Here is a 17,200-nt window from a genome sequence, read left to right as displayed (position 1 = left end):
CTTAACACAAATATTCTTACTTAACTCTAACCGTTTACTTACACGGTCACATATTATTACCTCAATATTGCAAAACTATTGCACATAATTAAGTTTATCTAGTTCAATGATCTACAACTTGCATGCAAATTTTTATCTTACCACTCTACATACCCATTATTTTTGGACCAACACATAATTCATGCAAATTACCAATTACAATTCAGCTATCTAAAAAGATACAAGTGAAGCAAGAGAGTCCTAATCATTTTTATAAAAGCATATCACCGTGCTCTTACAAATATAAGTGAAGTACAAGACTAACTGCCTCAACTCCAATAGATATAAGTGAAGAACAAATGAGCATTCTATAAATATAAGATGAATGTGTGTCTCTCTTAATAGGTGTGTTCAGAAAAATATGATTGTAAAAACAAGCAAACAAAAACAATCAAAAACAAATGATGCTCCAAGTAAAACACATATCATGTGAAGAGTAAAAATATAGATCCAAGTGAGACATACCGATAGTTTTGAAGATGAAAGATGAGACGCCTTCTGGGACATCCCCAAGCTAGCTTGGCTGCTTGAGTCTTCCTTAGATATTGCCTTGGCGTGCCTTGGGTATCCCCAATCTTAGACTCTTGTCGGTTGCTGCTTCCCGTCCCACAGTCGTGGTTGGCCATGGTTGCGGTTGCGGAAGTGGAGGCGGCTAGGGTTTGAGTTGTGGAGGTGCACAGCGGGAAGAAGGGTGTGCGAGGGGAGGGGAAGGGACTCGGCTGGAGTGGGTGTACGCCAGTGTGCGACATGTGGCTATAAAGCCATTAATAGGCGGGTGACGGGTACACCGGCGACGTGACTTCCTGCATGGAATCCGCGCGGGCGATGCGTATTCCCTGTGTGAAAGGACTGACGTGACTATGATGTGACTACTCATGTATGTGGACACACACACACGGACGACTATGAGAGCGCCACATGGCATGGGGTGTCCCACACATCAGTAACAACGACGGCTAGCAATCAACTCCCTTGATCAACGACAAGCACCTGTTTGGGCATTGGTGAGGGTGGGCGGCATGATAAAGGGGAAAAGTGAGCAAAGTTAGTTTGCCCAAGCAAAACTGAGCACAACTTTGTAACCAGGCCACAAAAATAGAAAACTCTTTTATTAAATTATTCAACGGAGTACAAGAACATAAAAACATAGATCAACCCAAAGTCATTTTTCTGGCGATCTCTGTCACCATCCCTATAAGCTTGATGATGTGTCGTGACCTCGTATCAACCCACATCATCTAATCCAGTAGCCTCACCAAGCCGCCCCACACTGAGTCGAGAGCACCAACCGGTCTAGCATACCCTCACCTCTCTAGAATCCGTCGTCTTCATCTTCCGCTGTCCCAACTTCAAAAGAGATCAACGCATTGGTCTTGCCAAGCCCAACTGTCGTCGACGTCACCACGACACTAGACAACGCCATCATTCTGCGCGCGTCCATCATAGAATTTACCAATATGAAGAAAAAACATGAAAATATCAACACGACAAATGGCTACACGAATCATGGCGCCAACCGGTTACGTAAACAAAAAAAAAATGAAACTCCATGGGCACTAGCACCCACGGTTTTATTGATATAGAAGAAGCATCCCTCATGAGAATTCCAGAAATTCGTCCCCGACGTGGATCGAACTCTGGTCGTTAGGTTTACAATCATGCGCCCCCAACCGGTTACGTAAACAAGAAATAAATCCAGACCACACACGATACCATCGTGTGGACCGAATGCTCGCTCCAAATTACCCAGGTGCTCCGGCGCATGATCTAAAACTAGAACACTGTGCGCACTGGTGCCCGTTCTTGTAACCTTGAGAGACTCCTTTTTTCTCCTAACGCAATTACACGCAAAGCCTTTGCGTGGCCGCGGAAAAGAAATGGAGAAAATCATCGCCCCTCCCTCTCGTGCTCCTGCCCATATAAGTACCAGCATCCAAGGCCGCGATAGCAAAAGCCTTCCCACTCCCTTCCCTCCCATCCCAGACGCCACAGACCCGACGACGGCCGCCGGCCGGCAAGAAGGCGTCGTCCATGGGGCCCCAGCAGGACCGGTCGGCGTCCAAGGCGCTCGCCAACGGCACGGCGGTGGCGCCCGAGAGGAAGGACGGCAAGGTGGTGCACTACAAGGAGTGCCAGCGCAACCACGCCGCCGGCATCGGCGGCTACGCCGTGGACGGCTGCCGCGAGTTCATGGCGTCCGCCCCCGCGGGCGCCGAGGCGCTCCTCTGCGCGGCGTGCGGCTGCCACCGCAGCTTCCACAAGCGCGAGGTGGAGGCCGTCGAGTGCGACTGCTCCTCCGACACCTCCGGCCGGTGATCGCCGCCGCCCGTCGCCGCCCAAGCCCGCTGTTCTCTTGCTGGCTCGTCACGGGTAGACCGGCATCTATCGGCAGGTAAGGCGTGGTGGACGTTGAGATGACTCCATTCGATCTCGATCCATCTATCAAATACATATATATGGCCCGGTTAATTTATCTTCTTCCTCCTCCTCCTCTTCCTCCTGGTATTGGGATTAATTTGGTGCTCGATTGCGTGTGATGTAATTAACATATCCGTACGTGTAGCATATGCGTGTTGATGAGAGTCCAAACTGGTGCGTGTGTGTGTAGATCGATCGGTGAGATGAACACCTTGTAATTTGTACAGATTTGTGTTTCTTGTTTGGAACCAGCAGTTAATAAGATATGCCTCTGAATTATGGATTGACATTATGAGTAGAGTAGAGTAGATGCCTTTGCTTCACTGAATGGAATTACACTTTGACTCATCGTGAGCTTTACTTCACCGAGTGCGCGCGGCTGTAAAATTATGTCATCCTGTCACTGGCTAGTAGCTAGCATGGGTCGTTTAGGTATTGTTTTCAATTAGCACGGCCGGAATATAGTAACCTAAATTCGAGCCGAAGAGAAGCCGGATCTCTTCGTGCGTGGTTCCTATCAGCCAGCTGAACTAGGCTGGGTTCCCATCATTCGGATCTCCGTGCCAGAAAAGTTTGAGAGCCAACCGCTACCCATTTGTTGGCATGCATGTTGCAGTTCAAAACAGTGCTCAAATTAAGGTTAATGATGCTGTCAGTGACTGTAATAATTTCTTAACCTCTGCATCAAAGTCAAGGAGCAAGCGTTCTTTTGCTTTCAATCAAGGATATTTTTTGGTGAGAGCTTGAAGGGTTATCTTAGCTATCAAAACCAGATCAAGCGTACGTAGTGTCGCTGTACAATTAAATCTCACTGCGCTGTCACTTTACTAATATCGCTCGCTCGCACCAGCTCTTGTCAAGCGTGGAGACTGGCCGTCACTATCACAGTGCCATATCTATTGCTGCCGCCAACTGCCAACAGTGCCGTAGCCACCATGTTCTTGTGATATTCCTGAACCTACTTTTCCAACGACTTTCAGGGCTAACCAACTAATCCCAGCCACTGGAAAACCCAGCAGGGCACGTGATTTCCCAACCAACGCGGATGGAAAACGTGACTCCGTATACCCAATCTAAAGCGCAGGCAGGTCATCGCGAGAGATATCCCGTTCCTTTTTTACAAGGAGAGCGAGGAGTCCCATCTTGAAAAAGTTGTACTACAACCTCCGTCCGGAATTAACCGTCGTTGAAATGAGTGTATCTAAACGTGTTTCAGTGTTCAGGTATACTTCATTTCAACGATGGTAAATTCCGAACGGATGAAGTACTTGTTAGAGAACAAAGAGTTTAATGGTTGGATCCATGGAATGGTCTCTGGAGACCGATGTCGTGGCTGATGGAGAAGCTGACGACTGTCACAAAACCAATGGTGTTCCGTTTTCTACCGTCGGTGTGTGTAATTCGCACGGTCGGCGACAATAAATCAATGGGTGCGGCGTGATGGAGTACGTACTAGGTAGGAAAGCGAAGGCAGGATGACAAGAGGCCAGCCTCATCGATGGGGATATATCTTGATCTGTACGTGCGTGCACTATAGTGGCCAGCTCGATCCATCGCAGCGGCTTCATTGCTGTCAGCGTATATTCGCTAGCCGGGACCCCCCACCCCCTGCCCTCATCGAGTGGATGCATGCCGCCAGATCCAACGGACGGATTTTGATCATCCTACGGGCGTAGCATGATCGATCATGGACCAAACTTGAGGCCACCAGCCCCCCCTGCGGACTTTGTTTGGGGTACGGTAGGGGGTTTTCTCCGCACGAAGCAACTTGTTCCTGTAATGTAAGATTTGCTAGGAAGCGTTGAACCCTTTGCTCGAGCCGCATGTGTATTTATAAAATAGTTGCCGTGGCTTACAAGGTTTAGAATATCGCTAGAATTCTTCCAGAGAGAGATCGATACAACTTGGAGAAGAAGAACAGAAGAAGAGATAAAAACAGAAACGATTTAAACATCATCTATCCCTACGTACTCTATTCTAACATCCTCCCTCAATCCAAACCTATGAAAATTTCTCTAGGTTTAGATTGTACTTGAACTCATTCAGTCTCCTCGTGGTAAGTGGTTTAGTGAAGCCATCTGCAAGTTGATCTCCTGTTGGAATAAATTTGATATCAAGTAGCTTTCGTGCTACTCTTTCTCTCACAAAATGGAACACCGGATTTGTACGTGCATGGAACACCGGATTTGCAGAAAGATAGGTAGCACCAATATTGTCACACCATAACCTTGCAGCTTGTGGAGCCCTGATTCCCAACTCGTATAGAAGAGTCTGGATCCACATGATTTCAGCCGTTGCATTAGCAAGGGCTTTGTATTCTGCTTCAGTGCTTGATCTTGACACGGTAGCCTGTTTTCTTGCACTCCATGACACAAGGTTTGATCCCAGAAACGCAGCAAAACCACCTGTGGACCTTCTATCATCAGGGCATCCTGCCCAGTCAGCATCTGAGTATGCACTAACTAGCATGGACGGTGACTTAATAATCTTGATTCCAAGTCCCATTGTAAACTTTAGATACCTTAGAATTCTCTTTACTGCAGTCCAATGAACTATACTTGGTGCATGTAAAAACTGACATACTTTGTTGACAGAATATGAAATATCAGGTCTAGTCAATGTTAAGTATTGTAGAGCACCAACAACACTCCTATATTTTGTTGCATCATTTGGTCCAAGTAATTCACCTCCTTCAACTGTAAGCTTCTCAGAAGTGGAGAGTGGTGTACTTACTGGTTTGCAATGTTCCAGTCCTACCCTTCTTAGAATATTTGTGGTGTATTTTTCTTGTGTAAGAAGTATTCCATCCTTGATCTGTCTTACCTCTATACCAAGAAAGTAGTGAAGATTACCCAAATCCTTGAGTGCAAACTCCATATTGAGATCACGAAGAAGGGAGGTAGTAGCTTCTGAACTGGAACTAGCAACAATTATATCATCAACATAGACAAGAACAAACATAGAGATGTTGCCTTTATGATAAAAGAATAATGAGGTATCTGCCTTGCTTGGAATAAACCCAAGTTGTTGTAACTGGGTACTCAACCTGGAGTATCAGGCTCTTGGGGCCTGCTTTAAGCCATACAAAGCTTTGTCCAACTTGCAGACAAAATGAGGTGTGCTTTTGTTTTCATACCCAGGTGGTTGCCGCATGTACACTTCTTCCTCAAGAACACCATGAAGAAACGCGTTCTGAACGTCTAGCTGACGCAAACTCCACCCTTTGGAAATAGCAATAGACAGAACAAGTCGAATAGTAGCTGCCTTAACAACAGGGCTAGAGGTATCCTCATAATCAATTCCAAACCTTTGCTTAAACCCTTTTGCAACCAATCTGGCTTTGTATCTATCTATACTTCCATCAGACTTTCTTTTAATCTTATAAACCCACTTGCAATCAATCAAGTTCTTTCCCTTTTTTGGTGATACAAGATGCCACATTTTATTTTTTTTCATGAGTGCTTGATATTCATTGTCCATAGCCCCTTTCCATTCTTTGTGAGCAAGAGCTTCGGCTAGATGAATAGGTTCACCCGAACTAGTGAGAAAAGCAAACTTGCAAGGATCGTACCTTACTGTACCATCCTTGTATACCTTGGGTTTGGATAATCCAGATTTTGATCTGGTGTGGCGCTGAGGTATCTCGGATGACACATGTGTAGAGGCTGCTGCAGTTTCTTCATTGCCAAAACAAGCCGCAGAAGATCCAGCCAAATCGTCCTAGACTGCCGCGCCACAGGGCTCCAGATCCGAGGTAGTCACCGGATCCAACGCGATTCTCCTCGCGCCAGACGCCCTAGCAACAGCAGGGCTCCGCATGGCGATGTTGATGGGCCCCTCTCCGGTCGGGCTGTCGGCCACGAAACGCACCGGTTCCCGTGCGACGCGCGCGGATGGGCTGCACCCCGCGCTGCCTGGGTCCACGCCCAGATCTTGGTCGGCCACTGGATCGGCAGGTGGGCTGGCCCCGCCATGTGGCACTACTGGAGACGCGGGAGACACCGCTGTGCGCCTGACGACTGGATCAGCCTCGGATCGCACACGGCTATCAACCTGGGATCGCGCACCTTCCCTGGCGCTGCAGTTCTGCACAGGATCAGCATCGGATCCAGTGCTATTTTCGTCCTCTTCTGCACACATAAAATCATAGCCAAAACTGCATTTTTTTCATTAGTATCTGAATTTTCTTTTGGACTAGTCACATGATCATGTTCTATTAGTTCTCCCCCGTGATCAGGACGTGACAAAGAATCCGAGGGAAGAGAAATTTCTGCTCGAAGAAGGGCTCCGGCATTTGGATGAAGTTTGGCGAAGGGAAAGATAGTTTCATCAAAGATCACATCCCTAGAGATGTAGATGCGTCTAGTTGAGATTTCTAGGCACTTGTAACCCTTATGAAGATTGTTGTAGCCAAGGAAAACGCATTGAGTGGAGCGAAACTCAATTTTGTGGTGATTATATTGGCGAAGATTAGGATAACATGCACATCCAAAAACTTTGAGAGAATTATAATCTGGCTTTTGATGAAACAATCATTCTAAAGGAGTTGTGTTCCCAATAACCTTACTGGGCAGCCGATTGATAAGATAAGCGGTAGCAATAAATGCTTCATCCCAATACTTTAGAGGCATAGATGCATGAGCAAGAAGGGAAAGGCCTACTTCAACGATATGACGGTGTTTGCGTTCGGCAGAACCGTTCTGTTGATGTGCATGTGAACACGAAACATGATGCTCAATGCCTATGCTTCGAAAGAAAGAGTTGAGCTTCTCATACTCTCCTCCCCAATCACTCTGGACTGCAATGATTTTCTTGTCAAATTGACGCTCAACAAGTTTTTGGAATTCTTGGAAGAGAGAAAAGACTTCGGATTTGAACTTAAGCAAGTATATCCATGTAAATTTACTATAGTCATCAATAAAGCTAACATAATATTTCTTTCTTCCAAAAGAATCTCTGGCATGACCCATCACTGAATATCAGTTCCAACGGAGCATGAGACACACTATTTGACTTAGGATATGGGAGTTGATGACTCTTGGCACATTGACAAGCATCACAAACATACTCTTTATTCTCACTACTAGACAATTGAAGATTGCCTTTATTCACTACTTGATCAACTATTTTTAATGAAGGATGACCTAATCTTTGATGCCACCTCTCTAAGGATGGTTTGACGACGGAGTAGACTTGACGATGACGCTTGTGGCTAAAAGCTTTTGATGTGATAGGATATAGACCACCGACGCATCTACCGTGATGGAGGAGCTCCCTCGTTGCCCGATCCTTAATGAAAAAAATACTTGGGATGAGTTTCAAAAAAGACATTATTATCAGCTGACAAACGAGACATGGAAGCATGATTTTTGTTGGCTTGAGGGACATGAAGCACATCTTTTAGAAGAAGATCACGTTTAGAATTAGGGAAATTAATGGAAGATTGACCAATGTGACATATGTCCATACCTCCTCCACTTGTAGCGGTGTTTATTTGCTCATTGCCATAGTATCTCTCGTGGTTGGCAAGCTTCTCCAGCTCACTGGTGACGTGGTCCGTGGCTCCGGAGTCAGCATACCAGATGGTGTCCCCAGCTTCTTCTTGTTCCCTGATGGCTGCAGCAATGTGGCATTCCTCGGGCACGAAGTCTTCATCACAGCGATGCCAGCAATCTTTCACCTCGTGCCCTGGCTTCTTGCAAAGCTGGCACCATGGCCTGGTGTTGGAGTAGGAGGCGCCGGAGGGATGTAGGCCAGTGTTGTTGGCGCGCCCACGCCCGCTGTTGTTGCTGTTGCTGCGTCCGCGCCCCTGCTGGTGACCGCGGTGACCACGGCCTCGGCCTCCAGTGCCGCGACCACGTGTGAGGGAATTAACCGATGACTGGCGAATATTATTACCTAGTAGGAGATTCATACTAGCTTCAAAACTTAGCAGCTGGTTGTAGAGCTCCTGGACGGTCACCGGTTCGATACGTGCAGCCAGGACTGAGATCACCGGGTTATACTCGATGTCCAGCCCTTTGAGCACATAGGAGGTTATCTCTCCTTCAAAGAGGGGATCACTGGTGCAGGCTATCTCATCGGCGAAGGCCTTGATCTTCGCCAGGTACTCGGGCATGCCCATGCTTCCTTTGTGGCGATTGGCGAGGGCGATGCGAGTGTTGACGATCTGCGCTTGCGTCTGGGCAGCGAAGGAGGCGTGGATGGCACTCCACACCTCAGTCGGCGTCTGAAGGGCAGCGACTTGCGCAAGAACCTCACGTGACAGAGATCCCATAAGGTATCCTTGTACCTGTTGCTGCTGGGCGTACCAGATCGACCGGGCGTAGTTGAAGACCTGCTCCTCCTTCCCGTCTTTGGTGATGGTGATGGTAGGAGGGGGCGCCTGGCTTGCGACATCAAGGAAGTGCTCCATCTGTGCTCCCTTGATTTGGGGTAGCACGATGGCCTTCCAGAGGAGGAAATTTGTCCTCATGAGCTTCTCAGATGGAGGAGACCCGAGAGAGGAAACGCTGCTGGAGGTGGAAGAAGATGCATAGGTGGAAGGCGCAGATTGGGTGGACAAGGTGCTCATGGTGGATCCAATCAGGGCGGTGTTGGTGGTGGCGATGGTGGAAGCAGCGGTGCTGGCGTTGGTGCCTGACATGATTCTCTCTCGACAAGTCTCTCTGGATAGGTTTCAGGTTTCTCTCTCGATCAACTAGATCGATCTCTCACGAAAGCTAGACGTACGAGAGGAAGGGCTCTGATACCATGTAAGATTTGGTAGGAAGCGTTGAACCCTTTGCTCGGGCCGCATGTGTATTTATAGAATAGTTGTCGTGGCTTACAAGGTTTGGAATATCGCTAGGATTCTTCCAGGGAAAGATCGATACAACTTGGAGAAGAAGAACAGAAGAAGAGATAGAAACAGAAACGATTTAAACATCATCTATCCCTACGTACTCTATTCTAACAGTTTCGGAGTTTCACCTATGCGCAACCGCATCCAATAACTACCGTACAATTACCCTACCACATCGTTAGCCACTATCTTGTACACCGGTAGCTCCCTCGCAAAAAAAAGAAGCTTCGTCTCCTCTACATCGACAAGTGGAAATTGAGAGAAGCAGGGCAGCATTTGCCGTGGTAGTAGGTCACGTCGTGGTGATAGGGTTCGGTTTTGTTTTGTTACACGTAGTAGGGGTGAAGTTTTGTTTGAGAACTTAACCCGGACTTAGCCGATCCTTTATTCGGTTTAACTCACTCCCGCCCGCACCGCAGCCACGCCGGTGCCCCCGCCGACACTTCCAATCGACCAGTGTCACCATTGAATCCCCTCAAATGGCCGGACCTAGCTGTTCGGGGTCATCGTCGCCGATTAGTATGGTGCCAAAAGTTAAAAAAAAATAGAGAACCAATGCCAGAACTTGTCCCAACATGCACGTACGATTCAATTCCCATCTGCAGCTATGTACGTCGCTCGCATGGCATGAGCTTAGCGCCAGGGCCACTGACAGTGACTAGGTGGAGCTAGAGCACTGCTTTTTGCAGAAAACCCCCTAAATTAGTACTACCAAATCTCATAAAAAGCCCCTGAAACGCCGGTATGTGCGCACGGAGAACCTGAGACCTTATCTTATAGCCCGAGGATGCTAGTCAGGCCCACCCAATCACGTTTCGTGTCTATAAAGGACTTTTTTATAACTCTATAAAGGATAAATAGGCTTAATGTCTCGTTGTCAAACACGCTCGTGGGGTTAAATGGGCTGCATCCACTTGGACACATTTTCCATATGTTAGTTTTACTTTTTTGGATTTAAAAAATATGGAAATTATAATCACTGTAAGAAAATAAAATTAGAATATTCATCTCTTATAAATAATATACATACAAATAAAATCACTTACATTGAAAAAGTTCATGTGATTCTAAAAAATATTCGCATATTACTTTAAAAATTGCATATAGTTAAAAATAACTTTATGTATTATAAAATATTGTATAATTTTAAAAAGTGTATATTTTTTTAATAAAAATATAAACATTTTAAATAAATATTTGGATAGATTTGCATGTAATTTTAAAATGTTCGCATTTTCAATTAAATATTCATGTAGTATATAATAATAACATATGTTTTCTTAAAAGGTGTTTACATGTTTTAATAAACGTGTGTGTTGGGAAAGAGATATTTATATACTTTTAACAAAAATAAATAGGAAAAGATGTGTGAAAAAAATAAATAAGAGTCTAGTAAGCCCCCAGACTGCATAGCCTCAAATGAATATTATTTAATTGCAAATTTTTTTAAAATTTCTTAACTAGTTTATTTACATGAATACTTCTTAGAATAATATCTGAATATTTTTATTAAATAGATTACAAACACAATGATCATATTTTTCTTTAATATATGACTGCTTTCTACAAAACTTTCTAAAATATATGAACCTAAATATTTCTTTTTATTTTGGTTATAATCTGCATATTTTTCAAAAAGGAAAAACAAAACAAGAACATATCGGAAATGGGCTGTTGTGGCTGCAGCCAATTTTAAGCACCCACGAGTGTGTTCGACTACGAGACACTAAGCCTAGTTATCCTTTATTGGGTCTAAAAAAAGTTATCCTTTATTGACATCAAATGTGATGGAGTTTATCTCGGGAAAAGAAAACATGATGGTGTGGAGTGACTAGCATTGCCGGCGCTATACAATGAGGTCTCGCGTTTGACCTTCATGGGTACCTTTTTCATATGAATTATTACTTTGTACTCCCTTTGTGCATAATATAAGATGTTTTTTGACACTACATTAGAGTCAAAAAAACGTCCTATATTATGAAACGGAGGGAGTATTGTATACTGGTAAGTGGGATCCAATGAATATAGAGACGCATAGTGGAGTTTTAGGGGCCTTTATGAGATTTGATACTAATTTAAGGTGCTTTCTCCGGATAGAAAATGCGATGCTCCAACCTCGTCCGGTCACTGGCAGTGGGCCTGACACTTCAAAGATTTTTTATGAGATCATAAATGATAAGTGTCACACATATGTCACAAAGCACTCCGGCCTTGATTTTTTTTCAACTAAAGTTGCCATCCGAAAAAAATAAAACTTGCCATCCGAAAAAAGGTTGCCACGCTTGACAACTAAAGTTGTCATTCTTTCGTAAGTAAACTTGTCATAAAAAACGTTCAAAATTGCCATGTGTTCGTGCGACAAGTGTAATGCTTATCAGAGTCCTTACGAGATTTGATACTAATTTATGAGGTTTTCTGCAGCAACAAAAAGAGTGGCGTTCTAGTATTGCCCAAACACTGACAATGGTGCTTGGCACCATGCTGGCACGCTACACGAGCGCCATATACAGTTCCAGACGTAAATTGAATCAGGATGAGAATCCTCTGATGTACGGCACCCTGCTTTTCTGCCACCGACATGTGGGCCCGTTGGGAACCTAGCCCACATGTCAGTGGCCCAACGGCACATAACGCACGGATAGGAGCCACTTCCACTGAACCATAATGCTCGGTGCATCAAATTTGGAACCAGTTTTTTGTGTTTTTCTAATACCTCCTATTCATGAAGTGTCGTAGTTTTTAATTAACCCTAGTTCAACACTGTGACACTTATTTTGAATCAAAATGAGCAATTTTAGCACCAAACTGCACATGATGTACGTTACATGAATGAACACATCGGTAGAAGGTCAGGCCCATTTCTAGGTGAATCAGCAATGAGCAGACCACGGGCCAAAGTAGTCCATGTACCTTGCTCTCCAGTATCAACCTTTTTTAATTTATGCCAGGTGTGTCCCATCCATCAGCAGCTCCGTTCGGTGGAGTCCTTTCGCCTTCGATCATCCGCCCATGCACAAACAACCACACGACCGATCTGTTTCATGCATACATAAATTGATACATGTGCGGATGCCGTATGGCCTACTTGCTAGCAAGCTGCTGTTTGATTGGACAGCACATTTTGCTTTGCTTTTGTTGCGTAACTTCATTCTTTTGGCAACTCCCTGTACTTTTCTATTAATAGGAGTCTTAAAACTTGCACGCGACAGTCAGTTTGGTGCATAAACTTATAAAGCACATAGTTCTGGTCATCGAACTTGTATGGTCGTGCAAATACGGTCACATATCCCGTACATAGGCGTATCCAGTGCATGTGTGGATGCCTACATGGACAATGCCCATTGGCAGTGACAAATGACGCTCGGCGTGACATGCTTTTGCAAACAAACAAAAAACACTGGCCTTTTTTATTTGTGGAAAAGTGCCAACTATTGGTGAGTCTGATATGTCCATACAAAGAGAAATTTAACAAGAAATAGTGTGGGGATTGGGTTTCCAGCCCGTGACCCATCGCTAGCAAGCTAGCCGATCTAGCAAATCCAACCTAAACATTTTGATATCTAAAGTGCATCGATGAATGCGGGTACATATGAATCCATTTTAGAAAAACATTTCTAAATGCTAAAAAATCTTTAAAAAAGGTTATACGGGTACGTCTTCATGTTTTATGTGCGTGCATAAAGTTTCATGAAAAGAATGACCCTTTTGGGGCATGTGCAAAAAAGACAAAAGAATATGTTGTAAAACGCTATTTAGCAGTACTGAAATTTATCTTTTTCGAAGGCAAAAGAAAAAAACATTTTCTCACAAAACTTTTTGCCGCGCACACACATTGATCATGTATGCGTGGAATTTTCTTTTGAATTTTTCAACATTTTAAAACATGTCTAAAATGCATTTTTCAAAAAGTGAGTTCATATGCCCCTGGGTTAGGAGGTGCCGATTGAGATAACTAGGCCTTAATATACTGGAACAGAGGCGCGAGCACAAATGGACTGCAGTCTGTGCGGCCCATTTTGTACTTCTTCGTTTTTTTTAGAAATTTCTAGATAGTAGACTAAAAAATTGTAAATTATAATCTCAGTAATAAAATAACTTATAAATATTTGTGTGTTATAAATATTTTACATACAAAGAAAATAACTTACTGTTGAAACTTGTTTGTTTATTATTTTTAAAATATACATATATTAAATAATACTTATGAATTATAAAACATCCGAGATTATCAACTAAAGATCTGCCATGCACATGACGCAAATTAATACAAGTAAAATGTAGAGTCAACTATTTATTAAATATACACCTTATTAAAAATATTTAGTTAATACAGACACTAAAATTTTAAGCTCATGGCTTATATTTAAATAATAAATATAATAAATAAAAATATTTATGAATATTCACTACTTATGTATACTTTTTGCTCATGACTCATATCCAAAATATATATATTTAAATATTAGAAACAACTGAATATTCATACCAATAGTTTAAATTCGAAATTATGAATATTTTTAATTATACAAATATTGAACTATAAAAATGTGTGAATAATTATGGGAATGTTTGTATAATTTAATTAGCATTTTTAAATTATAAAATTTAAAGTATTTGTATTATAATTATACAAACGTTTAATAATTCGTAAATATTATTTAAAATATCTGAATATGTAAAAAATAGTACAAACCAATTTTAAAAATTAAGATTTATTTTTTATGGACAATATTTATAAGACACAAATATTTGAAAGTTAATTTTATTACCGAGATTACAATTTAAATATTTTCTAAAAAATAGAAAAAAAGAACAAGTGCAAAATGGGCCACACAGACCGCAACCCATTTCTGCTCGTGCCTCTCTTCTACTAGTATATTAAACTGAATGTCGAGTGGTGAGAACCGCTAGTTTACCAACATTCAGTTTTGTGCTCGAAACCTAGTGCCCACACTATTTCGTGTTAATTTTCTCTTTTGTATTAACATGTGGGACCCACCAGTCGTTGGCATTTCTCGGCAAATAAAAAAGGTGAATTTTCCTTTTTGCAAAAACATGCCGTGACGAGCGCCGTCTGGCACTGACAATGGGCCTCTATTCATGTTGGCATTCTACACATGCACTGGATATGCCCGCATATGGGATATGTGACCGTATTTACATGCCCGTGCATGTTCGATGACCACAATCATGTATTTTACAAATTTATGCACTAATCCCCGCGTACAAGTTCTAAGACTCCTACTATATTTATCTCTTTTTTTCTAAGGGCATCTTCAATGCCAACCCTCAAAGACCGCGCTGTCTGGATGTGTTCTGACATCTAACGCGGGCTTATATCAGTCTGTCGAATGGTCCAGACGCAATTTTTCCCATAAATTGGAAGGAAAGTGGGGGGGGGGGGGGGGGGGGCTTTGCGTGAGTTCAGAAAGCAAGCAGGCAGGACTCCGACACCACCGGCCCAATAAATCCCCCCTCTCGGCCCCATTCTTTTCCAATCCATGCATTCTCTCCCTTGCTTTGCATTCCCACCCTCCTCCGTCGTCGCCGTTGTACCTCTCCGACCGCCAGCACCGACACACCCGCTAGCCTTTTACGACGGCTTCGTCCACCCAGGACCTGTCCATAGCCAGGTACACTTCTCCTCCCCTGTCGATGACGTTCATGGCGAACACCACGCTCGACAGGTGTTCGGTTAAATGCCATTGAGCTAATTCTCGAACGCCATGCCATTTTTCTAGAGTACGGGGGATGGCGGGGTACTCGGCCATGGAGGATGAGTTGTTGTGCAATGCATTAATTGTTGGTCGTATCCACAGATCTCATAGGCAGTCATAGAAGGGGGGCTCTTCTGGCGATGCGTGCATGATTCGTTTCACGTGCAAAAGCACATTGCGTCCTATGATACGCCCATCTTGCGTCATGTTTTTCTACTGTTATTTATAATGTTTTAGAGTTAGATTTCACTTTATGATGCAATTCTAATCCTTTTTCTCTCTTAAATTGCAAGTTATATCAAAAAAAGGGAGATTGCTTGCAGTTGAAATTCTCAACCTGGAAAAGCTACAGCGGAGATAGCTATTATCCGGAGCTCCAAATGACCTAATGATTTACGGAGATTTGTTTTGGAATGTATAAAAAATATTGTAAGAAAAAGATACCATAGAAGACCCTCCGTGGGCCTACAAGCCCAGAGGGAGTGCCCACCCCCCAATGCCGCATCGGTTGAGCTTGTGGGGCCCATGGAAGTCCACTGATATCCATCTTCTGCTATATGAAGCCATTTGCCCCATAAAAATAAAAAGAAGACTTTCTGGACCACCCATCTCAAGGCGAAACCAAAGGCGGAGCACTTCTGCTCTGTGGCACGATTAGGTCGGGGATACTTCCCTCCGGGAGGGGAAATTGAAGCCATCGTCATCAGCAACGCTCCTCTCGTAGTGGGAGGATTCATCTCTACAACATCTTCAGCAGCACCATCTCATCTCCAGACCCTAGTTCTTCCCTTGCTTTCAATCTTTGTATCAAACCTCTGATTGTTACATAGGGGTGCTAGTAGCATTGATTATATCATGTAGTTAATGCTAGTTAGTTTACTTGGTGGAAGATTATATGTTTAGATTGTTCATTACTTTTTTATCTCCTCTGATCACGAACTTGAATATGATTTGTGACTAGTTCTATTTGTTCTTGAGGACATGGGAGAAGTCTTGTTATAAGTAACCATGTGAAGTTGGTTTTCGTTCAATGTTTTGATGATGTGGCATGTTTTTCTTCCTCTAGTGGTGTCGTGTAAACATCGTGTTGGGAAACATAGCATGCAATTTCAAAAAATTCCTACGCTCACGCAAGATCTATTTAGGAGATGCATAGCAACGAGAGGGGGGGAGTATGTCCACGTACCCTCGTAGACCGAAAGCGGAAGCATTTGACAACGCGGTTGATGTAGTCGAACTTCTTCTAGATCCGACCGATCAAGCACCGAAGGTACGTCACCTCTGAGTTCTGCACACGTTCAGTTCGATGACGTCACTCGAAATCTTGATCCAGCAAAGTCTCGAGGAAGTAGATGAGTTCCGTCAGCACGACGGCGTGGTGATGGTGATGGTGAAGTGATCCGCGCAGGGCTTCACCTAAGCACTACGAAGATATGACCGGAGGCATAAACTGTGGAGGGGGGCGCCACACACGGCTAACAATTGTCGGTGTGTGTTCTAGCGGTGCCCTCCCACATATATATAGGTTGGAGGAGAGGAGAGGCAGTCAAGGGGGCGCCCCAAGTAGGAGGAATCCTACTTGGGGTCCTCTCAATATGGCCTCCCCCCTTTCCTTTTTACCGGAGGGGGAAAAGGAAAGGGAGAAGAGAGAAAAGAAGGGGGGCAGACCCCCCCCTTTTCCTTTTCCAATTCAGCCAGCTTCCATAGGGGGGCACGCCACCCGTTGTGGGCTGGTGTGCTCCCCTCTCATGGCCCATATGGCCCATATCTTTCCCTCGGGGGTTCCGGTAACCCCCCTCCCCGCTACTCCGATAAATACCCGATACTTTCCGGATCACATATAGTGTCTGAATACTATCATCCTATATATCAATCTTTACCTCTCGACCATTTCGAGACTCCTCGTCATGTTCGTGATCTCATCCGGGACTCAGAACAACATCCGGTCACCAAATCACATAACTCATATAATACTAAATCATCATCAAATGTTAAGCGTGCGGGCCCTATGGGTTCAAGAACTATGTAGACATGACCGAGAGACCTCTCTGGTCAATAACCAATAGCGGAACCTGGTGATCGTATTGGATCCTACATATTCTACGAAGATCTTTATCGGTCGAACCGTTATGACAACATACGTTATTCCCTTTGTCATACGTATGTTACTTGACCGAGATTC

At 44.0% G+C, this 17,200-nt stretch overlaps 1 protein-coding gene and 1 pseudogene across 1 annotated transcript; one reads left to right on the top strand and one right to left on the bottom strand.

Annotated features, from left to right (window-relative positions):
* The first annotated feature begins 1,973 nt into the window (after positions 1-1,973).
* Positions 1,974-2,744, top strand: LOC123106856 (mini zinc finger protein 1). Its single transcript, XM_044528894.1, has one exon. It carries the CDS (start codon positions 2,071-2,073, stop codon positions 2,353-2,355), a length of 285 nt encoding a protein of 94 aa, XP_044384829.1. The 5' UTR covers positions 1,974-2,070; the 3' UTR covers positions 2,356-2,744.
* Positions 2,745-8,376: 5,632 nt separating this feature from the next.
* On the bottom strand, positions 8,377-8,512 carry LOC123109285 (uncharacterized; annotated as a pseudogene).
* Between the last annotated feature and the right edge of the window lie 8,688 nt (positions 8,513-17,200).

Source organism: Triticum aestivum, chromosome 5A (genome assembly GCF_018294505.1).
Source record: "Triticum aestivum cultivar Chinese Spring chromosome 5A, IWGSC CS RefSeq v2.1, whole genome shotgun sequence".
Classification (NCBI taxonomy): domain Eukaryota; kingdom Viridiplantae; phylum Streptophyta; class Magnoliopsida; order Poales; family Poaceae; genus Triticum; species Triticum aestivum.
The sequence above is the reverse complement of the archived record's forward strand: the minus strand, read 5'-3'. Positions and strand labels throughout refer to the sequence as shown.